Here is a 26087-nt window from a genome sequence, read left to right as displayed (position 1 = left end):
CTAATATGCCTTCCTGGACTTTACTTACTTGCAGGCTCTGATGATTTCACTGGCAGTGTTCTTTATGCTGATCTCTTCCAGTGGGATTCTCTTCTCCTCCACCTCAGACGCGATGAATGTCTCTCTGTCCCCACTCTCCACTTTGATCAGGCGAATCTTCAGCTCCTTGGGCGGCCCGTCCGACAGTGCCTTCAGTTTCATGAAGTCTGTGGACCCCAGCGAAGAACCGGACTCGGGCCCGTTGTTGTGCTCAGATCGATCCCCCGAACTCCTCGAGCTCCACTCCGCGTGCTCGCCTTCGCCCGAGGACCCAGCGCCGGAGGCCTCCTTCCGTTTCCTTTTATCCGCGTCGCATTCGTTCGCATTCTTCTCAGGCCGGTCTTTGCTCTGGAGGTTGAGGTCGCCCAGAATCCTGCGGTCCTTTTTGTGGACCTTGCCGTCCTTGTGCCGCTTGTGGCCGGAGCTGGAATGGGTAGAAGACGAGGACGAGGAGGAAAAGGCCAGGTCGTCCCTCTTGTCTCGGTGTTTCTTCTCCCTCCTTTCTTCGTGCTTCTTGCTGTGGCTGTGCTTCCTCTTCTTCTCTTTCTCCCTCTCCCTGTCCTTGTGTCTGTCTTTATCTTTGCGCTCCTTCACTTTTTCGGGCTTGTGTCTGTCGCCCACTTTGCCGTGACTGTGTGGTTTATCATGGGAGCTCTTGCTAGAAAGCGACTGTCGACTGAGGATGACCTCGCAGCTCTTGCCCAGCTCGGCCAGAGAAGACTCCGAGATGGTCAGGAGCCTTTGCTCCTCCTTGACCACCCGGATGGGCTTCACAGTAGGACTCCTCTCCTTCTTGATGGAACTGATCAGGTCCTCTGTCGTCTCCTCCTCATCCCTCCAGTCATCTTCATCCTCTATTTTTAATTTTCCATCCTCCAGCAGAGAGGAGGACTTCGAAGGGGCAGTGGCTGGACTGAATGGTGGGTTTGTCGAATCTGATGTCGGGGAACCACCTTGCTGTTGGCGGCAAATGTCCGGGCCCAGTGACAGTGAAGAGGAATATTTGACCCCAACCAGTGCGGATGGAGGAGGCCTCCCAAAGGGCCCACCTCTGTACGCATACTTCTGGCTCTCTAGAACCGTGGCCAGCGATTTGAACATACTATTAACCCCCGTCTGGTGGAGGTGGGGTCTCTGGGGTGGAGGGGAACAGGACGGCGTCTCCGAATCTTCGTCCTCGTCGTCCTCGTCAGCCTCGCTTTTCGTCTGCTCGGGGAGCCCATAGAGTTTAGCCAGGTCACTGTGGCGGTAGTTGGTGTTGGCTACTCCCATTTTCATGTCCACCGACTGTTTGGGGACGTTCGGGAACGGTTTCAAGTAGTCCTCGTCCTCCTCATTGAGAGACGACGTCCGGCTGCAGGGGGACGCCAGGGAGCCTTGGCGACTGAGCACCGGGGGGCTGGAATGGGGGTTGGATGCGAACTCCTCCTGGTTGGGCTGATGCTTTGTTGCTGGAATAAGGTCCGGGGCGCACAGGTAGTTCTTGACGGGTGGGACGCTGGGAGAAAAGCTCTCCAGGAGACCTGTGGGGCCGGTTTTCTCGCTGTTGTACATCTCCTCTTCCTTCTTGATGGACTCGTCCAGCATGGCCATGATGTTGGCCAGGCCGTCGGGGAGCAGCGTGGACAACTCCGACGACTCCTCCTCGAACTGTGCACTGTCGGAGTCCGTGCTGCAGCTGCTGCTGGCGTTTTCCAGGCTGCCCTTAGACACCTGCTTGCTGAAGAGTCGACCGGCTGAGGATAAAGGCGGCGGTGGGGGGGGTTCTCTGGGGAAGGCCTGATACAGTCTGGGGGGCTCTCTGAGCGCCAGGGTGGGGACAGAGTGTTGGCCGCTCTCTCTCTCCTTGGCCGAGTCTTTGGGTTGATTAGGTGCAGCTTGCATCGCTGGGGGTTTGTGGGGGTACACATGCTGGTGCGTTCCTGAGGTATTGTGTGTTGCTGGGCTGAATGTCATTCCGCCGTGGCTGCTCCACATCTCCCGCTGCCGCTGCTTTTCCCTGGCGTAGTCCGTCTGAGGCGTGAGAGGAGGCGGCCGCAGCCTCTCCGCAGGGGCGGTGGCGGCGGTGGTGAGGCCCTGTGGAGAGGGGAGCACGCCCCCGCGGCTTAGCCACGGGTAGGGGGGCGAGGCCTGGGAACCCGGGGGCGGAGGAGCCGAAGAAGGTGCAGAAGCAGAGGAGAGGCGAGGAGGTGGCGGCGTTGAGGAAACGTCACCGGAGAGCAGTCTCTTCAGGCTTTCGATCGCTGCCTGTTCTCTGCCTTTTGCATCACACACGTCCTCCTTCTTCTCAGGCTCCATGCTCTTTTTCTCCTCGTCCCGGCGTTTCCTCTCCAGCTCTCTCTGCTTTCTCTTTTCCTCCTCCTGCCTCTCCAGTTCTTTTTTGTTTCTCTCCATCCTCTCTGCTTCTCTCTTCTTTTTTTCCTCCTCCTTTTTCTCTGACTCTCTCTTCTTTCTCTCCTGCTCCTTTTTCTCCCACTCTCTCTTTTTCCTTTCTTCCTCCAGCCTTTGGGCTTCCCTCCGTTTCCTTTCCTGCTCCTTTCTCTCCCGCTCTCTTCTTCTCTTCTCCTCCTCCTGTCTTTCGAGTTCTCTCTTTTTCCTCTCTCTCTCTACCTCAAGCTCCTTCCTTTTCCTCTCCTCCTCTTGCTTTTGTCTCATGTCCAGCTCTCGCTTCAGTCTCTCCTCTTCTCTGATTTTTCTCTCTAGCTCCTCTTTATCTCTCTTTCTCCTTTCCTCTGCTTGCATGTGTCCCTCTAACTCGGCATCAAGCTTGTCTAGAGCCTCTTCAATGGACTGGGTTACAGAGGATGGACCTGGTGGACAGAGATGGGACTGAGAGAACATCTGTGTGGAGGCAGAGTCCCGCTGATGGTTCCGACTGGAGGAGAGGCTTGCATTGGATGAGCTGACAGAGCAGGGAGGAGCAGGGTTCGGGGGTGGGTTTGAAAGTCTGCTTGTCATTACTCTGTCCGCTGCTCCCTGGAGCCCTGAGGAAAACAAAGAAGATGCGGAAAAGGGAGAATGTTGCTCTACTTTAGACTGGGTGTAGTATGAGCTCCTCTCATTTGTGCAATGGGATTTGGTGGGTTCCTGTTCTTGTGGTTGGGGTGACCTCTTGGGGTTGGGCTGTTTTGTCATGAGACTTGGGCCTCTGTGATTATCTCGCTGCAGCAGCGCATCCATCTGTGCAGTGGGTCTAGTAACTGTGCTGGTTGAGGTCTGATTTACTGGCTCGTGTCCTCGTTGCCTGTTGTCCTTAATGCTGCCATTGCTCACAGAGCCCCCAGCAGGGGGGGATGTGGTCTCTACGCCACTAGAGCCGCTGTTCCTATAGCGGCCAACTGAGCAGGATGCCTGGGATATGGGGACATTAGGGGTAATGACAGGTGCTCGGGTGGAGTTGGTTGAGGGCAGAGGATGGTTGACATGATGATGATGCTGAGGTAGCAGTCCTGGAGGCCTGTAGATGCCTGACTCCTGGGAAAACATGCAGAACAAAGAATATCACCATCCCTGTAACTGAACTAAACAACAATCAATGTCAACAAAATTAAGGCTTGTTCACGGAAAACAGTTGCGTTCTGTCAAACGACTAAAATTAAAAGCAAGAATAGAAATTTAAAAAAAATCTTACCAAGGAGTGACTGCTGGGTTTACTCTGGTATCTCCAGGCCTCGTGGGGCCCGCTTTGCTGTTGCTGAGGTACTGAGGTACTGCTGCTGGCAGCAGGAGGTGGGGGAGGGCGGCGAGTGGGACCCTGGTGCCCCAGCCCCGGGTGAGGCTGGAAGTGACTATAAGGCACACTGCTGTTGTTGCTGCTGCTGCTGCTGGTTGCCAGAGGGTTTGCTGGTGCTGACTGGGTATGCAGGTGTGGATTTCTGTCCCCTCTGGCTGGGGTAGATGCCATGTGAGAGGTAGCTTGGCTGCCACCTTGGCCCCCAGTGAGAGGGCCTCTCTGGTTTTGGGGACCGTGGGGTTCCATAGCCTGGCAGGGCGGAGCTGGCCCCACTTTGGGGCTGGGGTAGGAGGAGTGAGGGGACCGATGGTTTACAGCCTGAGGTTTGTATGTATCTTTCTGAAGGTTTGGAGCACAATTCTGCTTGTAGCCCCTTGGAGATGAGTTTGATGGAGGAGAAAGGTTTGCAGGGGAGAAGGGGGCAGAAGAGGACTTCTGGCTGTAGTTAGCCATTCCCTGTACGTTGGGTTCCTGTGAACCAAAAAAGAAGGTAGGAAGGTCAGGGTGATGGCAAACATTACTCATTCTGTTAAAACAAAGAAAGTGCTATAGACCCAATAAAAGCAATAGCCCTGACCTGGAACTCCTGGGACTGTGGGTTCTTGCGCTCAGGGGTGTGGGGCTGCCAGGGAGTGTTACTTTCCTTGTGAAGGGGGCTCCAGAAGGTGGGCTTCGGAGGGGGGTGGTGAACAGCTGACTGCTGCTGAGACAACGTTGATTGACCAGAGCATCGCTGAAGCCCAGGATAAGAAATCCGCAAAGGAAGGGAGACATGATTATACTGACTATTCAGATATTACTATTTAAATCAATTCATAGGCTTTCTATTACCTGCTCCGAACTCTTTTTCCTCTTGCTGGGACTAGGACAGTCCTCGGCATTGGGAGGGCGGGACAGCGAGTGCAGGGATGGTGGAGTGTGCTGGATAACAGAGTGCTCTCCAAGAGGAGGGCCTGGCCTCTTGAGTTGACCCCCTAGCAACTTCCCTGGGTAGCCCCTCTGTTATAACAGAAATATTATTATAACTTGAGACAACATGAGGAAACATCCCTGTATCAGTTTAAGGCATTACTTTGCTAAAATGATTTAATTTAGTAGGTTTGACTGAGACAAAACTTTTGTTTGTCTGTTGAAAATGAGAACAGGTATTCTTCTTTGTCTGTAAAGATGATGAAACATGATCAAAGCCAATTAGAGAGCTCCTACCTGGTGCAGCTGAGCCCACATTTCATCTCCCAGCAATGGTGGGCCCCGAGGGACAGGTTGCTCCTGAGGACCCCCAAACTAAAGCAGAAACACAAACATAGAGAGAAAGATTTAGTTTAGAGTGTTGGTGATTGCGTCATGGTGTCATCATCCATCCACTGTTCTTTACCTTCAGCAGTTGGTTCGGCCTGCTGTGGGGTAGATGTCGGCCGTGGGGGGGTCCGCCACCACCTGCATATCCTCCATTATGGAGGCGGAGTGAGTGCTCATTGGTGAGAGGCACGACAGGGTGTCCTTGAGGAGGGAGGTGGGATTCATACAGCTCCCATGCTCTGTGTGGGGGTGGAGGATGAAGATGGTGAGGATGATGAGGAGGAGGTCTTTGCTGCTCTCTCTGGAGGCCTGGTAACAATGACTGTGAGACCTCAAGCTTCTCAGCTCCTCTCATAGGCCTGGTGAGAGGTAAAATACATCAGCAAGAATAACAACAAATCACAATGACACAGAATGAAGAATTTATTTATGAGATTTTCAACAAAGACTTACCCATTACTGAAATATTTGCTATGATGGTTCAGTCCACCTATAGGAGCTGGAGGTAGATGGGGAGGGAGCTGGTGTTGGTTCATTCCGAGCATACACCTGATGAGAAACCGAAAGCACACACACGATATTTGACCAACAAGGGTAAAAACATGCCATTTTTAAATGGAGCCTTAAAAACTGAAAGATGCCAAAGTGGCAAGATGTGAGTGTGTTGTCATGGCTACAGACCTGCTATGTGGCTGCCAGGTGTGGTCGCCCACGGGAGTCCATGACCCCCGGCTGAGTCCGTCCAGAGGGAAGGAATCCCGTGTGCCACGCCTGCCAAACTGCTCTACTGCGTTATGCATCCAGCCTGTGCACGTTAGTTATGAAGTCATTAGTGCACTGACTCCTCCACACACATACAGACACACAACTCTGAACTGTACGGTGAATGAAGAAACGAATAAAGCAAGATCCTAAAATATGACCTGAAATTGCTGGTTGTTTGGAATATGTTCACACAATCATCCAGTGTATTTGCAAAGTGTAGCACATCGAATTGGTGTTAGACAAATTTCATTCACTTGTTATGGCGAGAAACTCAAGGACTGCATGTAGTAGAAACCCGTGACCTCCGCTCACACCCTACAGCCTTCGTTCCTGCACTGGTTATAACCAGGTTTATCTAATCCCTTACTGTGGTTACTAAAACCAAATCCTTGTCTACATGACAGGAAATAAATCAAGTATCTTACCAGATAAAATGATTAGGGGTTCAACCAGACTCAGTATTGTAATTGCGCATATTAATCACAGTACTTACCAGACTAGCTGTATCTGTGAAGCCCTCCACTGCAGCACAGATAGGGCCTCACTTCAAACGGTGAATGTGTCCGCACTGTACGACTCCTGTTTTCAGCACCAAGAACCCAAAAGCCTATTGGCTGTGTGGGGGGAGAGAGAGAGAGAGAGAGAGAGAGAGAGAGAGAGAGAGAGAGAGAGAGAGAGAGAGAGAGCAGGAGAGCCACTGTGAGAACGAGCGAGACAGAGACACACTGAGTCAATAATGCCAGCGAGCCGTGTTATATAGCCTAGTTGGAGTGTGTGTGTGTGTGTGTGTGTGTGTGTGTGTGTGTGTGTGTGTGTGTGTGTGTGTCAGAGAGTCTCCTGATAGAACGGATGGGAAACACAGAATATAAGGCACAGAAGATAGAGGCAAAGCCTGTAGCTGTAAAACTGTCTAGTGATTTGACAAACAAAGTTAAAATCACTCCTGCTTCTGTCAGCGATATGATGTTTCCCCACAAAACGTTTCATTTCCAAATCCCCTTAAATCTGTGTTGATGACTTCTTTGTGTGTAGCTGCCTGTTGTTCGTCAGCCAGCCAGCAGGGGGTGCTGGTAGGACAGTCAGCACAGATCAGGATTACTACCAAGGCCCAGATGGCTCAGTGGGGAGCTCACCTATGAGGACAGACCTGGGGTTACTGTAATCCCCACCATGGGCCTCCTGATAACAAGAGGCATAGGCAAAGACTAAGAGCGAGGCGCCTTGGTCTCCTGCCAAGTGTGTGTGTGTGTGTGTGTGTGTGTGTGTGTGTGTGTGTGTGTGTGTGTGTGTGTGGTGCCTGGAAGCCGTGCCAAGTGTGCAAGCTGCACCATCATGTAAAGCTCGAGCTAGTTCAGTGCATGCGAGGGAGAATAGTGTGCCGTCTTTCAAGTGGATGATTATGTGTGTGCTGCAGCACTTGGGAGGGGTGTGTGTGTTCATGTGCATGCCTGTGGAAACTATCATTACAGCAGGCGTGAGGGACGGGGGGGGGAAGCAGCGACAGACGGTCTGAACAGGACGGAAGGATAGATTAAGGAGAAAAAGAAGGAGACAAGGGAAGGGATGGAGCGAGGTGCAGCGGAGAGTAGGAGGTGTGCCACGAGAACAGCCCCACACGCATGAGGCGGCATAAAGGAAAACAGTTACGAGGACACAAAAGAAGCCGGCGATAATTCCCTTCTAAAACACCGTGGACACACAAACACACAACAAAAGGGGATACAAAGAGCCTACGTTTCATCAAGTGCCTTGATTAAAAAACAACAGACACCTGACAAAGAACGGAGAGAAGTTTGTTTTTACTCCCGCTGCTGAAAACCAACCTTTTTTTTGACTTATTGTAGTGTTCACGCAATTCAATATTCGACGTTTCATTATTTCATCTACTGCGTGATAGATGACAACGTGACGTCTTCAGCGAGTCAGCTCTGAATGTGCACACAGCATTGTACGCCACGCTAAACTGTAAAGGACAAACAGCCTAATGTGAATTGTGCGAGCATCCGATGTGCACACGTGGGTGCTGATTCATTCCTCTTGCTCAGCACCAGTTTTTCCCAAATTAGCGCTGGTCATACGCAGTCTTTCCACCCACCAGTTCCTCCACTCTTCCTTTCTGGATCCCTGCCTCTATTTGAAGTCCAGTACGAGCTATTTCAATGGCTGCACACTTAGCTCATCAGCGGTAGTCTTGTACACGCGCGCGCGCACACACACGCACACACACACACACACACACACACACACACACACACACACACACACACACACACACACACACACACACACACACACACACACACACACACACACACACACACACACACACACACACACACACACACACACACACACACACACACACACACACACACACACACACACACACACACACACACACCTAATCGTCCCCCAGCCAGATAGGCTGGTGTTAACTGCCGGGGCGCCGCTCGACATGCGTTACGGCTAACGGCCCCATGCTGAGCATACCTTTCAGAGTAGCACCAACGTATTGTTTTCACAGTCGTGTTAAGTCTGAGCTTCGGCTGCCAATCATCTCTCTGGGGTCTCCTCGGCCCTGGAAGACAGGGAAGACAAAACCAGTCATGTCGGGCTGTCATTGGGAACAATGGTCATAACGGCATCTCGGCTGCTAAGTGAAAACCTCTGCTCTGCCTCTTCTTACTTTCTACTGCTTTCCTGACTTTTGAGGTGATGCTGGCTTTCAGTGTAGCGTGGGGATGGGGGTGGCTGAGGGGCGAGGGGGTGAATCAGCGGGGGGGGGGGGGGGTTGTGCACAATAGAAGTGTCGGGGGCCATTGTTCACTCACCCGCTTTCACACAATGGTGCGAGTGACTGTGCAGCTCAACGGGCGAGCGGACGCACAGACAGTGATCTCACTGACAGGAAGCGCATCGCGGGCCAAGCCGCGCCGCCCGCGTGAGCGTGGGGCCGGCGACGCAGCGCACGACGGCGTCAGGACCGCGTCAGGAAGTAGGAGGCATCAAAGGGAATCCAGCGGTGGGCTGCGAGTGCAAACGGGGACACGGCGCTGTGGCTGTAATTACAACTTCTGCCGAGGGCGTGTGTTTGCGTGCGCAGGGGCCGGGCGGCCGCCTCCCGGCTGCCATGCGGGCTATCGCGTGTCGCCGCCGGTCCAACGGCGCGGCGCGAGGACACCCGATAGCGGCCACAGGCGACGGGCCGCGTTACGAACCAGCTCCATCAGATTGCGGCAAAGTGATGAAATGTGGCGGTACACGTTGAAGAGGGAGAGGAGCTGCAGGGTGCGGTGGCGAGGGGGGAACCCCCCCGTGACTCAGCGCCGACCGAGGGCTTACCCCGAAGCCCGCCCCCCCCGGGACGCCGCTTACTGTCAGGCGGCCGGGGGCGTGTTCGGACGACGCTGCACACGCGGCAGCGGGAATTTCTTGGACTCTGTGACGTCACGCGCGCTTCCTGCGCAGCGCGCGTTTAGACCGACAAACAGGATGTGATGACGCGCCGCGGGGGACAGAGCCGCGACTTCAGAAGAATGGATGGGGTGAACCGTGCGGAGAGCGCTTTGATCGCGAACCCTCAAAAAACTTTTAACGTCCAATTGAACCAACTTCAGTGGTTTAGCGCGATCGCCTTCTACTTTCACCTCTAACTTAATTAACCACATGAAGAAATTGTGTTTGTCACACAATTGAAAACCGATGACACAATTCGTTGTGACATCAAAAATTCCCCTCACTGCTGACGGCTACGATTAAAGAGCTGTTCCTGTCAACGCCCTCCATGTCGTCACGCCAGTTGGTTTTTGTCGTACCAGTTGGAAGCTGGGGAGGAACTGGGCGCTTGGCAAACAACCTGTGCCTGTTAGATCCATCTGTAATGGATGGGCCGCATTAGGCTGCAACAAGGACGTCCGTCTTATTGATCCTCAGTGTGCCCTGCCAACCCCAGGGCTTACACACCGTGTTGCATCACCAGATACAAAGAACCTGAAAGCATCCTGACGCAAGACAGATCCAAAAGTCAACACCACACTGATTAGTTGTGCCGAAGTTTGAAGTGCATGTAGCAGTGAAGGCAAACTTAGGGTAAGGCGCTGTATTGAAGAGGACCCTACAGAGCAGGCGAGTGACCGTATGGGCAGTAGCAGAGGATGGGAGCAGTGACAATAAAGAGCCCGAGGGGACACTGGCAGACAGCATTAGTGTGTTCTTCTGCTAGGAAAGCAACAGCAGAGCCTGTCTGATAAGAACCCAGCAGATAAAAGCCAGGACCAGTGGCAGATAACAGAAAGCAGAATGGGGAAAAAAAAACTCTACAGCACTGAATTTATGGCTGAGAATGACGGAAACACCATGAACGGTCTTCTCTCTCTGCGCCCTCTCTCTCTGTGTCCTCCCTCGCCCTTTCTACTCCATTTGGCCATTACATAATCAGTCCCAGATAGAGATCGCGTTCTGAAGGAAACACCAGTGCATTACAGTGTCTCTCACACGCGGAGGCGGAGGCGGAGGCGGAGGCGGCGCCGGAGCCGGCCCCTGCATCCGCCCGCACTGCGCTGCCAGACTCGTGTGTGTGTGTGTGTGTGTGTGTGTGTGTGTGTCAGTGCATGACGTTCCAAAACCAGGATATAGGCAAACTTCATTACGTCCACATTCTCTCTCCCTTGCGCGCGCACACAAACACACACACACACACACACACACACACAGTGTAGGTCAGGTGAGGACAGGAACAGTGGTTCCTGAACACAAACACTGAAGCACAGAACCTTTAGCTCTGTCCACACACGCTGGCATTACTCTTATACTTATTATACTTATACCAGCTGGACATGATGGGACAGAAAAAAAAGCTCCCAGTTGTCTTGTTTGATTCTTTTGCCGTGGTGGTCGTGTTTGAAGTGACAAGACGGCGCTTCAGTTCAGCAGCGGCCGCCGATAGAGCGCCGCCTTGTTTGCCTGTTGGCAGTCAACCTGTCACCACGTACGTTTTTAACTTCTTAAGAACTGTCTCGGCTGCAAAACACTTCATGATAGAAAAAAAAAGGTTGACTTCCAGACCCCCAGCGACGACAAACTTCTACATTTCCACGTGTTTGTGGAGGCAGAAACCACAACGCAGAGGAGCAGGAGGGGGTGCTGCTAGAAAAACATCAAGACACGAGGCCCCTTTTGTCTGACATCTGGGCTGTGACTGACAACACACAGCTGGGTCGCTGTTAGTGCAGCAGATCTCTCTCTCTCTCACACCCACACACACACAGACACACACACAGATCAAATGCTCGTGTGTCTTTGTGGCGTTGAAGAGAAAGGGAACAGACACGAGAGGGGAAAGGAAGCTGTCGTCACGACCACAGGAAGAAGGCCTCCCTGAGGGCTGTGTGTGTGTGTGTGTGTGTGTGTGTGTGTGTGTGTGTGTGTGTGTGTGTGTGTGTGTGTGTGTGTGTGTGTGTGTGTGTGTGAGTGAGATAGAGCAAGAGAGGCCTTGGGGAGGGGTGGGAGGGCTGAAGCTTCCTGTTCAACAGATATCAACTGTGCTTTTAGTGTATGCAAGATACTGCTAACTGTAAAAGAAGTCAATACAGTCATCAGATAAATGTACAGATGTGAAAAAGCAAGAGTCAATTCAACAACCCTGGTTTAGTCATGGTTCCTGAAATATACTTCAGACTGTCTAGGGAGGCACGTGTGTCCCAACACATGACTCACACAAGCCTCATCTCAAAAACAACCGAGTCAAGTGATTGGAAAAATCTCTTTTTCAGTGCGAGGTAAAAAGCCTCGTTGTCTCTTTTTCAGCTTCTGGTAAGTGAGAAACACATGACGACAGACTATGTGTGTGTGTTTGTGTGTGTGTGTGTGTTTGCTGAGTAACTCCTCCCCGTTACTCTCGCTCCTGCCTCACTTTCACAGAAACCGTGTTATGGAGGAAACGTCGGTCTAGATTTCTCGACAGACTTTCTCAGCGGCGCCCGTGAGAATGCGACCGTCTGAGTCGAGGTGCACGCGTGTGAGCGGGCGAGCGAGAGAGAGAGAGAGACAGAAAAAGACAAATGACTCAGTTCTTGGCTGGCGTCTCTCAAGAAGGGAAAACGCCACATAGATCCCAACAAACCGGATATCTGAGCGTGTGGGTGTTTTATTAATAACCCACAACGGCCTGAACGTCGTCATTGTCTATTTCCACGCTTCAGCGATCGCAAAAGCCCCCAAGTCAGTTTTTTCCCCCGATTGTTGTCAATAACAAACCAAAGGAGAACGTTGCTCCGTCGTTGGAGAGGAAAAACTGCGAAACCCCCCTCCCCCGCGCCGCCGTCCCGCTCCAGGTGCTTCTATTCCACATCCAGGGCCGACACACACTCCCGACTAGTTCAGCAGCGCACCGAACGAGACAAGAGACTCTGCTCCCTTGGTAACGGTTGCCATGTGAACCGGCTGCGTTAATAAACTAAGATGGAGAGGCAGAGATGGACAGAGAGGAATTGATAATGGGTCTGATGAGACCAACAGGCTTCCTGAGCACATGACGAGCTGACCCCCCCCCCCGACTCTCAACATGCTGAACACATTCTACGCTTGTTCTTACAGTGCGTGCGATCACGCACCGGCCCTTTCGACTGCATCGCAGCCGTGACGCAGGATGAGCAGCTTTGTTATGACGGCGCCGCTTGCCCATTTCGGTCCGGGGGAACATTCGAGGCCCGTTTCAGGGTCCTGGAGCAGCGGCGATGCCGAGCCGCGGACGTTCCTCCTCCGGCGGCGCCCACTGGCGTCTCGCTGCCAAGCTATTGTGGGTTTTGCCAGCGTGGTCGGGCTGAGCGGTCGCTGGAGGTGAGGGGGAAGGAAGCACATTCTTTCCCAGGTTTGCGCCGTTCCGTGTGCGTCACGCACGGTGTGGGTCGATACACTCCCTTACACTCTGGCATCGTCACCACTGGCAAATGGCCAGGGACACTAACAGAGGAAGTGACCTCAGGGGGGGAAACTTCAAAACCAACACCCCCTTACATCATACTGTGGGAAGGGATTAAGATGATCCTCCAGATTCTCTAATGTCATTGTTCAGTGTTTTAAAGCTGCCGTGTTTTAGATTAGCTGCTCTGCCTGGCTTGATTTGTTGCCGGCTGCTGTCGTCGGCGTATTGGCTGAATTAGTCTGATCTGCTCGTCTGATTAGTCCTCACAGGACCTAGAGGGAGGCCCGCGTGCACGGACGCTCAGCCCCACACTGTATCTCCACATTCAGCCCTATATGAAGCCCATACAGGTTTATTAAATGGTATTGAAGCATGGGCAGGAGCAGTTGTTTTAACAGAATCCGTTCTCAGTCTTTGATAATATAAAGTATTCACATTATCCATTACCTTACATAAATGGAACCTTGAGCCGTCCTCTGTTTTGGGACCGGTCTCACAAGCCACAGTGGAATTCCACACTTGGTTGCCTGAGCCGAGCTAAAACCCTCCTGCTGCAGCCTGGACCCGACTGGGTTTGCTGAAATGTTTGCACACACACCACAGGAGCCCAACTGCGCGAGTGCGATTCCACTGCAGCACCGAGCGCAGCAGAAAACGGCCCGGAACCGTAAATACGACTGCGTCCACGAACGGAACAGTCACGTTTCTTGTTCCCTCGAAGCTTCATCATCGCTCCACGTGACGCGATGGGAAATTCCTCCGCCGCTCGTCGGGCCGGCGGCGCCGTTCGCCGCCAGGGGAACTCGGGTTCTGACGCCCGGCCCGCTGGAGTGTGTGGGGAGTGTTTGAGAAAACCGAGTCTGAAGGAGAAACAACACCCTTTACAGGAACGGCTGCAAACAGACGCTTCATCACCATCGCCGTCCAATTACTTCCCCCGTCTGCTTCCCTTATAGTCATATTTGTTTCCTGAGGAGAGCGGTCAAGACGCAGGAGAAGCTCCAAACACAACGGACTAACACTTGATTACTAACTGGAAATAGATGAGTAAGCGCTTTACAGCAGCCTACTGACCCGTATCTCAAGCCAGATAAACACTAATTAAAATGTTAATTGGATCAAAGCAACCCTTCATTTGCTTGGAGCACCCCACCAAGCTCCTTGGAAGTAAAGGGGGGGAGGGAGTGGGGAACGACTCTGACACACACGCCACTTCTGCTTCCTCGCGCCGCGTGACTCACTACCATTGTTGATTTCTCAGCCTTATTTCCACCGTTGCCTCCCTCACACGCTGCCGGCGTGTGCGTGTCACTTTAATATTCCCCCGTGTTCGTCATCGCTCGTAGTAAAATGGGCGGCGATTGTTCATTCACACACACACACACACAGGCTCCTGGTTGAGATCACGGGACACTCGTGGGCGGGGCGGAGCGCCGTCGCTCCGGAGCTTTAACTTTTTACAACCTCCGACATCAAACGGGGCGGACAAAACGCGCCGCTGGTCTCCATGACAATCGATCCGATCGATCGGAAGTAACCTTCAAAGGCTTTTCACGACCCCGCGCCTGCACACCTCGTTTATTGCGCGCAATAAAGTCACGCGGCTGCAAATCCCCCGTCCCCTGCGCGACCGCGGAGGAGCTGTGGATAACGCGCGAAGCCTGCGAGCAGCGAGCGGGGAATAACAACCGCCGACAGCAGCGCACATGAGCGTCTCGTTCGGCTTTTACGGCTTCCTTTCAGCCCGTGAATCCGCGTGGACCGGTCTAAACCCCCGAGCGGGGCCACGGGTCAGGACACGCGGGTCTGGGCGTCAGCTGGTTGCGCTGAGGCGCGGAGACTCGCCATAACCGGACACAGCTGACTGCCGTGGGCGTGATTATCGTCATAGAGAGCGGGGATCAAAGGAGCGCGACGGGACGTGCGTAAAAGTCCCTGGACGTGGACCGGTCCGCTCTAGTGTCACATGTAATGCTTAGAATACAGCGCCCAGACAGACTGTGGTGCACTGACCAAGCGTGAAGCCCAGACCCCGCAGCACCAAAACAGCGCCCCTCCCCCCCCACGAGAGAGGTGATGCAAATCACTTCCTTTCAGTCCGGCTCTTTGTGTTGTGAGGACTGACTGGGGGCGATGGGGGAGGCGGCTATCCATTCACTTTATACGGCTGCCGACCTCGGTGATCCTGCCTCCCCCCACTCACTGCTCCCCCCCCACACACACACACAATGGCGTGAGATCTCCTTACACAGGCAATTTTCACTGGCCGTCCTCTAGCTCTCCTTCCTCTTTCTAGCCACGAGATCGCCGGCAACCTCCACGGACGAGTTTGGGTCACGCCGTACGAGCGGAGGAAACTTCTCCTTCCAACGAACCACCGCGTGGGTCCAGAGGAACACAGCGGTGTATGGTGGAAATGCCCCTCAAAAGGTCAAGCGGGTGTTTGCTCGTGATGAGCGCGTGAACCCCCCCAAAGTCCCATCAAAAGGTGCTTTGCAGCATTGAACGTGTCCGGGAAAGATGATATCACTGGTGGATGGGAGGAAAAACACTTCGCCGAATCACACGCGTGGGACTGAAGAGTCACCTGCGGCCGAGAAGTGAAAAACGGAGAAAATTCCCCCGCCTCATTGATCAACGCTTTAATCAATTACGATAAGTCACTCACTCCCGCCCTGAACCGCAAGTACCGATCAACTACGACGAGTGGCCAAAGAATCGCGATAAAACTAATCAATCAGTGGACGTCTACGTCTTCACGCTCACTCTCCCGTTCAATAACTGCTGACTTCACTCATTACAACCAAAACAAAGTCGCCCCGGACTTTTTTCTCCCACAGCACTCACCGTTCATTCAAGTGTTTCCAGAGATGCCACGCACAGAAAACACTCCCGGGTTGAAATGCGTGCGTGCGCGGCTCGCTCTCGTCCTCCTCGTCCAGTCGTCGTTATCCGCAATTTGGCTTTTTAAACCTCCGGCCGTGCAGAGAAATTCCCGAGCAGCCGGCGAAGCGAAGGGCAGCGACAGCCCCGTAATCCCCGTCAGTCCCCGGCGCTTCCTGCCCGAACGGCCCCGAAACAAGACGAGTCGACCGGCGGCCGCAGATTCTCCCAGACGTCTCCGTCCGGCTCCTTCGTCCGTGTGTTTGAACTTTTATTCCGTCCGCTCGCTCCGCTCCGCGTCGCTCCGTCTCCTTTTTCCCTCTGCCTTCACGCACGCAAGCAGACAGGCAGGGATCGGGTTGCGCTGAGCTCCGTTTTAAAGGGACAGACACTCACACACACACACAAGCGCGCGCGCGCTCCGCGAAATGGGCGCACGCACGCATGTGACGTCACCGCGCGTCCCCGGAATTCCCTGACAAGTCAAGCTGGCGTGGAGCCCCGGTACCGGATCGCTCCTCCCGGGAGCTCCGGTTAATCATTCGTACCTCGTTTTATTTTTGACTGCCGCACTCGGTGAACTGCCAGGTGCTCATTTACGTGCGACGGACTATTTTTGGACGAGGAAGAATATCAGCCTCTGACGCCATATTGCTGCGTGATCAGCGTTATTAGATTGAGTTGGCCACGGTGTCACAGGTTAAATGTATCGAAGGATAAATTGCTGAAACAATCGATGCATATGTCCCTAATTTTACATTTCTTATCTTTGTAAAATGTTTATGTATGTGGTTAAGTGAAAGATGCTGAATCTGTCATTATGAATCAAAAACAAATTTCCCTGTTTAACTGGCCAATGAGACAAATTTAATTATTGTCTTTTATTAAAACCAATTTACAGAACAACCTGATGCCAGGGTGTCTAATTAGCAGAAACCCAGTTCTTTGTTTACTACACAGGTATGAACGCTGTAATCATTAATTAACCTGTTAAGAAGTTAATAATTGGAATTGGCTCCACATCTTTTGTAACCTTGGTTTTGTAACCGCGTTTAGACCAAAAGATTCTTCCCAATGTGTCTGGCTTCAAATTTCTCATTAATTTATTCCGTGTGCCACAATATATAGAGAGCAATACAACATATAAGTCTGTAACTGTAACAGCGATGGGCTTTTTTACAGTAACAAATTAACGTGACGTCTTCAAATTGTGGGAGAAAGCGCACACAGGCTCAGGGAGGAGCAGCCGGCCGTCAGGCTCGAACCCTGAGCGCCGCCAGAGGCGACGGCGCGGACCGCAGCGCTGCCCGGCCGCCACAGTCACCCGAGTTAAACCCAGCTGAGATGGAACGGGAACGAGCAGACCGCGGGGTGAGGAGCAGCCAACAAGTGCTCGGCACATGTGGGAACTCCTTCCAGAGCATGGGAAAAGTATTTAGATCACTGTTTACTTCATGAAGGTGGTTGAGAGAAGCTGATATTAAAGCGCGTGTTCTTTTATATTTATGTGCAGATTAGAAATGATTAGAGGCAACACTCAGATAAACAAGGCTTTGAAAGGCACAAATTGGCCTCCGAGGCCGGAAACGTTTGTCTTAGCTTTTTCCCTCGCCAAAGTGGCCGTCCTGTCCTCTGCGCCGGTGCCAAAGAGCCACGTTGGTGCGACCGACGCTACGTGTCACGTGCGCGCACACACACACACACAAACACAGAGGGGCTAATTTTAGCAAGCACTGCCTCAGCAGGAGAACACGAGGCAAAATTAGCCACCGCAGAGGGGATGCGCGTGTGTCATGGATGATGCTGAGAGCGTGACATAAGGATGCGCACACCACAGACAGTTTATTTATGGTCAGCAGTTTGAACAAGAAACAGAACGTTATGAAACGTCCCCGGTCTCGACGCAAGCCAGTGAGTCCGATAGTCCTGCTGTCAAGCATTTTAAAATAGCTGAAAGTGCTTCTTCTTCGCCCTCAGCGAGCAGCAGCAGAGGGAAAGAAGAGGGGTTTGTGTGCTACAATCAGCCCCTGATGAAGTAAGTGCACGGCGTGGATCTAGAGTCCATTGTCGAGTGACAAAGAATGCTGAATAACGTGGTGTGGAAGAGGAGGGAGGCGCGGCGGCGGGTTACGACAGCGACGAAGGGCAACAGCTCGAAGGTTGATATGGACCAGAGTCCTTAGACTTGAAATGAATGAGCACCAGCTTAGTTTTTGAGTCAACAGACTGGTCTGATTGATGTGTAATCGATAGTTAATTCGACAGAATGATGGTCTTTGCTTTTCAGTGGGTTGCACGTAACGCCTGGGGAGTATCTGACACAAATATGAAGCTGAGAGGCTTTTTTTAACATCATCTGGAAACTATTTCTCTCTGAATTGTTACAACCCTTAATTATCCGACAGTTTCAAAGGCTATACATTAACTGCTACTCACTTAGGTGCATGTTGGCCAGTCTGTGTGAACTAATGCTCACTATCAGTAAGCATTAACAGTATATGTTGTCTTTTCAGGCATGAATTCATATTCTTCCATTGTTCCCGGTATGAAATGCCAATGCATCCCTATTAATGTGTTCTCAATGACTTACAGCTTAAAGGTGTGTTTAACTGCAAAAAGCTGCCATTAGTAAGACGCAGTGAACAAAAAAAGGGCCACTGGTTTATGTGGGCATGGGTGGGAATGTAGTAACCCCCCCCCACACACACACACACACACTATGCCCCCCCACCACACGCTGCCACACACACGGCCTCTCCAGCTGTACTCTACCCTATATAATAGCAGTCAGAGGATATTTAACGTATGTCTGAGCTCATGTCCCCCCTCCCTCCTTTCCCACAACAAGGGCAGACTGTCTGGGGGGTCCGGTGCGTACGAGGGGGGCGAAGTACTGTGTGTTCTATAACTTCTATACACACACGAGTGTCGTAGGCGTAGGAGACCGTGTCCCTGCTACAGATGGTGCTTCTCAGCCTCTGATACGTAGGATTGCGAGTGGGCCTGTGTGTGTGTGTGCGTGTGTGTTAGTGTGTGTGTGTGCGGGGCACACTGTGACTCAGCCTCTTGTGGTACACCGAGAGGCCGGCAGACACGCTAATAATCACCTCCACGCGCATACTCACACACAAGTCACCCCGCTAGCAGACAGACAGCAGGGCTCAGCCAGCCCACATGCAGCAGCCGTGCAGCTGGCTGAATGGAGCCCGGGTAATTAGGGCCCTTATTGGAGGAGAAAGGGGCCGACAGGGAGCCCGGCTCTGCCTCCACTTCCTCAAACAAGCAGCTAATCCCGACTGTAGCTGTATGATAAGATAACCACTCCGCTTCCGCTTATTATACCCACAGTTGTACATATTGAAAAGGAAGACCAACTTGGAGGCTCTTAGAGGAAGACGTTTCAGAAGGTTGTCTAATTGGTCAAAATGGAGCGGAAAAGGAGTTGTCACTTTAGCTTTGGTGCCACCAAAAGCAGAATAAGTAGTTTAAAGCATACGGCTCACAACGTTGTGTTACTAAGGTGACTTCATGTTAATGTTCAAATCCGTTATCACAGCAGAAGCAAACACAGGCTGGAACATGAGTTCGCAAATCGTCCAATATCTCCAATCGACCTGCAACAAATTTAAACCTCTGGTGTTTAATCTCGTAATAATGTTCTTGACTGTTTCACTTAGTGCTGGACGCCAAAAGGTCGCAAACGATCCCCAGTAAACATCTTTTGACCTAAATCGTTGCGGAGAATCGATTTACTTTCTGGTGATTTCAGCTCCTTGAGCCCGACGTGGAGTTCGTATTCGCGTCACACGCCGCCTGAACGCCGGCCGCCGACAGAAAGCGCTGACTCGTCTCTATTCCCACGTAGCTTTGAAGAGTGAAGAGGTGAGAGGACTTTAAAGCACGCCAGCCTTTGAAGTCTTGACGCGGCTACGCAAACACACACTAATAAAAAGAGTGGCTGATCACGCGTGTGAGAGACTCAGAAGAGGAACATCAATCTCCTCGCGCCCATGATTTCACAACCCACTGCCTCAACTGTGTGTGCAGCGTTTACTCCTACTCTCTTACTCAGACTTGACAAATTTTCACCACGCTCATCTACTGAACACCGTGAAGGGTAATGAACTGTACTGATTCAACTCATCTGTACTTACCTGATGATAAACGCATTGTATTCAAATTAGGAGGTTGGACAAAACAGGCAGCATGAGGTGTGGTGGTGGAAATGGGACATCACTGTGTAGGGTCCAATGAGACTGAATGGTGTACACTGTAGTGTGAAAGAGAGCCTTACCTGGTGATCATGGGTAATGTAGGCAGGCTCCTCAGCAGGCCTTCATGACTTGTCCTGAAATTAGAATATTGAAGAAGAACGCAGGTCAGTTACATTCAGTCAGTATCAGCAGCATTCAGTAGCAGAACCAAGGTGTCAACATTACATGGATCAAAGGTCAAAGGAGCCCAACACCTGGGCCTTTTGTATTAGTGATGCTGCACGACGTTTGCTGGCCGCTCTGTAGACGTGATGGGTGTGTGTGTGTGTGTGTGTGTGTGTGTGTGTGTGTGTGTGTGTGTGTGCTAGCCAGAGGCACAGCAGGGCCCGGATCAGCGCCGTGACCAACTGCCTGCGTGCGTGCGTGCGTGCGGCCCTCGTGTGCAGCCTGCTCGGTGATTCACGGCGTCGGCGCCGGGTCACGTGACTGAGAACAGGTGGCACTCTGGCGATGACACACATGTCCACGCAGCGCACGGCACCTGTGATGCCCTGGCGTGGCTTCACACACACAAGCGGACCACACGGACCGCAGGAACAGGGGAAGGGACGAGGCGCTGGCAGAACACGCTCGCGCTAGTTTTCCCTTTTAACACACGCTTGTGGTTGACGCCATTTGCAAACTGAATGTCGCACTCGGAACCTCTGCGCCTCCCTCCTCTCCAGCGCCTCTGGACCGTCTGACCTTTGACTCATAGACAATCTGTACAGCTGGTCACTTCAGTGCTACATGTTAGCGCGGTGCCCGTGCCGGCGGCTCCACCTGGCAAAGCGCTCGGCCTCCACTCGTCTCATCTTTCCCTTTGTCATCCTTCCGTCCTCCTCCCCCCGTCTTTCTTTCACCTGTGCCGATATCCTACCTACAGGGTTGCAACATAAAACACCCCCACGCTCCGACTTCCATATGTTTTACAGCTGAGGACTCACCCCTAGGCAGGTTATGCATGTGTGCCGGTGCGTGACAGTTGGGTCAATACAAGGCAAATATAGCCGGCTCGGCCTCCACTGATCTTGCAGCCGTGGGGTTAAAGCCCCCCGACCTTTGCACCCAGGGTCAAAGTTCACACTGCCCACGGGGGCACAACCGGCCCACACTGTAGAGGGAGCGCCGCAGCGTGTAAGTGTGTGTAGGTGAGCAGCAGAAAGCGTGCGCATTTTGAGTAGGCGCACTGAAACTGTGCACTGTTGCAAAGGTGCAATTCATTTTCTATGGTGACCCGCTGAGTAAATGTGACAAGGCTTGTTGTTATCAATCAAGATCAGATGCATGTGTGACTGTGGGTCGGAGGAAGGTTAGAGAATTGGAGCAGGATAAAAAAGACTGCAAGACAGGGAGCGAGAAGGTTTGACGAGATATAGGGGAAATACAGAAAAGAATGAATTAAAGATCTGAAATTGTGCTGAACCAACTATAATAAATGAAGCCGGAGGGCGCGCGCAGAGATAAAGGAAGAATAACGAAAGGTGAGGTTAGCGATAGAAAGATACAGAAAGCAGTCTTTATCTTTTCTGTAAAGGTTAACTACCACGAACATCTCCCTTTGACATTAACCAGCGCAGGCAGGCGGGCGGAGGGGCGGAGCTTAGACACGCTGAAACATGACCCGCGGACGCCGCTTCCACTATCGCACAAACACCACCTCTGGGTTTCAAACTATCACTCCTTATTATGTACGGCCGCGTCGTTGACATGGCAACCACTGCCACAACAGTAGCACCGGCTCCAGTGCATCCGTGGAAGTGAAGGGCTCTGGACGGCATGTAGCCTAAAGCTTCATAGCATCACACACACACACACAGACACAGACACAGACACACACACAGACAAACAGACACACACACACACACACACACACACACACACACACACACACACACACACACACACACACACACACACACACACACACACACACACACACACACACACACACACACACACACACACACAGCAACATGCAAATGAGTCCACGCGCTCCCTTTGTGAGTGGCTGATCTGCCACCTGTGTTGCTGCTGACCACGTGCACGGTGAAACCGCACACGCTCAGCACACAATGCACACCAGCCCCCAGCGTGTGTGAGCCTGCATGGCGTGAGCAGAGCAGCTATGCATGAGCTGCTCCGGTCCTTAGTCACTGGTGATTCAGTGAGTCGCTTCATGTTTGGGCAAAAGGCATCATACCTGCTCACACACACACACACACACACACACACACACACACACACACACACAGAATAGCAGGCTCCTGTGGGAATTGTAGTAAATGGCAGTTTTTGCATCTTCACTGTGTCTTGAGGCCCTGCTCTTGTCGGTTTAAAGGCACAGGCCAGATCCTTGAATGAACTTATCAGCCTGCACTCACTTTGTGCTCTAGAATGTTTTGGAACCACATCTGGAACTTGGGTGAAAGATCAGGATGTGGGTTGAGGAGGACCATTAGCAGAGGGTTGTTCAAGTGATATGTATTGAATCCCCGCTACAGTCAAGACTCATCTGATATGCTATCGAATAAGTAGCTCTAAATCACAGCTTCTCCAGCCTCATAATAAAGCAGACACGAACTAGATGCATGAGAGCGGCAGCCGGTGTTCTGTCTGTAAACATGCATGCGTTTGTGGCGGCGCTACACGCTGCGAGGAGGAGTGTCGGGTCCAATGTGGTCGGGGCTGTTTGGATCAGTGAGCTCCAACGGCTGCCACATGGCTCCGCTAAAAAGGTCACGGTCAAACCCAAGCCTGGCTCACAAACCATCACGCCCACTCCCTCTCCCCCGCACGCGGGCGAGCGGCGGATGCAGAGATGAAGTGGCAGGAAAGGCAGACGGACCCACTTCCTCTTCGGGGACGAGCAGGAAAGCGACGCCCACATGAAGGAGGCGGAGGGTGAGAGACGGGCACAGACCAGAGCGGCACCGCGTCCAGACAGACGCTAATGAAGGCAACTCGCCGTCGCACTCTGAACTATGACTGTTCCACTTCGTCCCTAAAATAACGTCCCGCTGACCCGAGCGAGGAGGACGTAGACGCTCCACTAATCTGTCCTGATGTCAGGCACGCGTGGCAGTCGAGAGGCGCTGTTTGTGCGCACGGCGTCAACCTGAAACGTTCTACTCACTCGCCGAACACAAAAACAACATCAGAGCGAAGGGGAGGCCGACGTGCCCGAACCCGCGTCACGCAGAAACGTGGCCCAGGGCGCCGCGGCGAAGCCAAAACCTTTGGAAAAAGCGAAGAGAAGAAAGTGAAGTTGTTTTGAAGGCGTTAAGTAGAGACTCCGGTGAGTCAGAGCGACACAACTTTCCTTAAGTCTGACAGGAACGCGTGAGTGTGCAACGCGGAGGAAGGGGCACGAGGCGTTTGTGGGGATGCTGTGATGGGAGCTGCTGGCTGTGTGTGTGTGTGTGTGTGTGTGTGTGTGTGTGTGTGTGTGTGTGTGTGTGTGTGTGGAGCCCTGCCCGGCCCTCATACCTGTCCAGAGGTGCTAAACCGTCCCATCCAGTTGCACAACGCCGCTGACACCAACCGCCACATACCAGAAGCTGACTCAGGCCTTCATGATGCCGCTTCTGCACGGTGGCGCCAGACCACAGTCACACCTAGAGCGCAGAAAGACTCCCGACGCAGCGATTGCGATCGGCGTGCGATAGCGGGAGCGGGGCCGAGGCGTGAGGGGCCAATGAGTCGCGCGGGTCGCGGCGGGGCTGCATCTGGCGCATCTGGCCGACAAAGCCGGCTTTATCTGCCTGGAGGAGCGCGTGATCCCCACATGGCGGCCACCGGCGCCTTCACGGGGCCACACGCAAACAAAGGCGCGCACAGTTACGCAACGCGGCGCTATCGCTAGGTGAGCGCACACACGCACCACGCACGCACGCCGGGCCCCCACCCGCCGCCCGCTCCTCCTCCCCCCCAGCTTTGGGGGGGAGGGGGGCGGCCTGGCTGCGCTCCAGACACCGTGACCCCACACTTCCTGAACTGTGTTGGCGCCGCAGCAGACGGGCAGACGCGCACACAAGCAAGCGCACACACACACGCATCTGCCAGCACAAAGCACCGACTGCACCTAATAATAGTAGCGGGTTTAATCGAATGCAGCGCTTTACATTAATCTGCTAAATGCCCAAAATAAAAGGGAATAATGGAAGTGTATGAAAACGCTCGGAGTGGAGCTGCTGATGTCAGCGAGGAATGCGTGCCAGGAGCACGGTGTTCCTCTGCTGTTAATACACTTAATGCCGGCGTGAGCAGCCTCCAATCAGAGCACGGCTACGAATGAACAGTGAAACGGACTTTATACCGGAGCTGCCAGTGTCCAATCCGTCACCATGGAAATACTCAGTCAAAGGTGCTGTAATCTTTGTAATCCTCCTCCAAAGGAATTCATGAGCAGGAAGTCTTACAAACACAGGAATCTGGTGTTGTGCCTTTGTTTGAGGGGTGTGCGGCATGCGCGTCTCTGTCCTTATATTCAAGTGGATGTGCTTTCACGTGTGTGTGCATGGGTGCATGACTGTGGGTAAATATGTGTGTGTGTGTCTAAATGTGTGTCCTTGACCAGCTGCACAAGGCAGAGGAAATGAGGCAGAACTCAATCTGGTCCACACCTGTCTGACTCTCTGGAGGGAGGAGCCTAGACACACACACACACACACACACACACACACACACACACACACACACACACACACACACACACACACACACACACACACACACACACACACACACACGTCCGTGAGGGCAATGTTCACATTGTGCATGAGCAAATAGATTATGCATGCAGCAGCCAGCGGAGGAGCCTGAATCCATTAATGTATGCACGCAGACAGTTTTATGTTTGTGCACGCTTCATGGAAGAGAGAAGGAGGCAGAGAGAGAGAGAAAGAAAGCAATCATGTGTTCTGAGTGTGATGGGAGAAGGATGGATATTAAAGAGTGACACACATAAAGGATAGAGAACGAGGGGACGAGAGAGAGAGAGAGAGAGAGAGAGAGAGAGAGAGAGAGAGAGAGAGAGAGAAAGAGAGAGAGCGAGAGAGAGAGAGAGAGAAAGAGAGAGAGAGCAGTCGGCTTCTTTTAGGAAAAGCAGAGGAGATCGGAAACGACAGCCTGAGCCGCACAGAAAGAGAGCGACCGAGAGAGATTGCGCGAGCATGGGAGGGGAGGGGAGGGGTTACTCTGGGACGCCAGAACCCAGTGACTTGACACAGATGCACTGTGCTACTGTGCAGAGCAGAGGGCTGGTGGTGGGGAGCGTGGCGCGAGGGAGGAGGAGGAGAGGGGGATGGGCCTGCTTCCATGTTCCTCTGCTCAGACAGGACGAGACGAGGCGCAGCGTCGACGCCAGCCCCTCCAGGTTAAAAAGGAGCTAAATGCAACGTCCATTCCTTGTTCCGGCCCTATTTTTTTTCATTTAGGACTTCATTTACACTGTGTTTAAATCGCTCCATTGACTGCTTTTTTTTTCTTAATTGTTGGTTTTTGTTAAGTGCTGGTGTGGTAATACCTCAATCCTCAGGAGAGGGCTCCGAAATCCCACTGAAGACAGAAGCAGCTGAGCAGCTGCGATCATCGGCAGGAGCACAGGGAAGCGGGTGCATTTATGCAGTCCGTGCTCCTGATTGAGGCGTCAGAGCCAATATCTTAAAAGAAAACACAAGTGGCCCAGGAAACATCCACCAACACCTTTTAAAGAGCCCCAGACCTCTGTAGGGCCATTATACCGACGCGGTGGCATATAGAACCGTGTGTGTGCCGTCGCGCCTGCTCGCGACGCCCACGATCTGACTTCCAAGTCGCATGCAGAGAACCTTACTGAAGAACGCGCTTCCACCCACACAGACCACCACTCGCGCCTTCGTCTCAACGCACCACGGCAAACGTACTTACATACATGCATGCATGCATGCATGCATGCATGCAGGCGGGCTCCCCTCCATCCATCCAGCCTCCAGTGCATCTCACGCTCCGTCTCCCTCCATCCCTCCCTTCACACCTGCCAGGCCTGCAGCAAGGTCACACACCTCAATTACCGCGCACGTGTACATGCGCGCGCATACACAAAGAGCAGGGGGGGCGGCGTGATGGGAAAGGGAGGGGGGAGCGCGAGCAGCATTTCACGCTACCCTGAGCACTGGCTAGCGTGCGCCGCCGCTGCTGACATTTCATTTAC

At 52.8% G+C, this 26087-nt stretch overlaps 1 protein-coding gene across 1 annotated transcript in view; it reads right to left on the bottom strand.

Annotated features, from left to right (window-relative positions):
• Positions 1 to 26087, bottom strand: part of kdm6ba (lysine (K)-specific demethylase 6B, a) — a 64395-nt gene that overhangs the window by 4343 nt on the left and 33965 nt on the right. Inside the window, exons 7-17 of the mRNA XM_029142557.3 lie at positions 19936 to 19989; positions 8327 to 8414; positions 6330 to 6450; positions 5753 to 5876; positions 5525 to 5620; positions 5148 to 5430; positions 4979 to 5056; positions 4604 to 4771; positions 4350 to 4505; positions 3671 to 4243; positions 29 to 3513 (exon numbers count right to left, since the gene is read on the bottom strand). Of these exons, the coding sequence (XP_028998390.2) occupies positions 29 to 3513; positions 3671 to 4243; positions 4350 to 4505; positions 4604 to 4771; positions 4979 to 5056; positions 5148 to 5430; positions 5525 to 5620; positions 5753 to 5871 (4958 nt within the window). The 5' untranslated portion in view covers positions 5872 to 5876; positions 6330 to 6450; positions 8327 to 8414; positions 19936 to 19989. The remainder of the gene's footprint in view (positions 1 to 28; positions 3514 to 3670; positions 4244 to 4349; positions 4506 to 4603; positions 4772 to 4978; positions 5057 to 5147; positions 5431 to 5524; positions 5621 to 5752; positions 5877 to 6329; positions 6451 to 8326; positions 8415 to 19935; positions 19990 to 26087) is intronic.

The sequence above is a fragment of the Betta splendens genome, chromosome 2 (genome assembly GCF_900634795.4).
Source record: "Betta splendens chromosome 2, fBetSpl5.4, whole genome shotgun sequence".
NCBI classification, from domain to species: Eukaryota; Metazoa; Chordata; class Actinopteri; order Anabantiformes; family Osphronemidae; genus Betta; species Betta splendens.
This window is presented reverse-complemented; position numbering and strand designations above follow the sequence as displayed.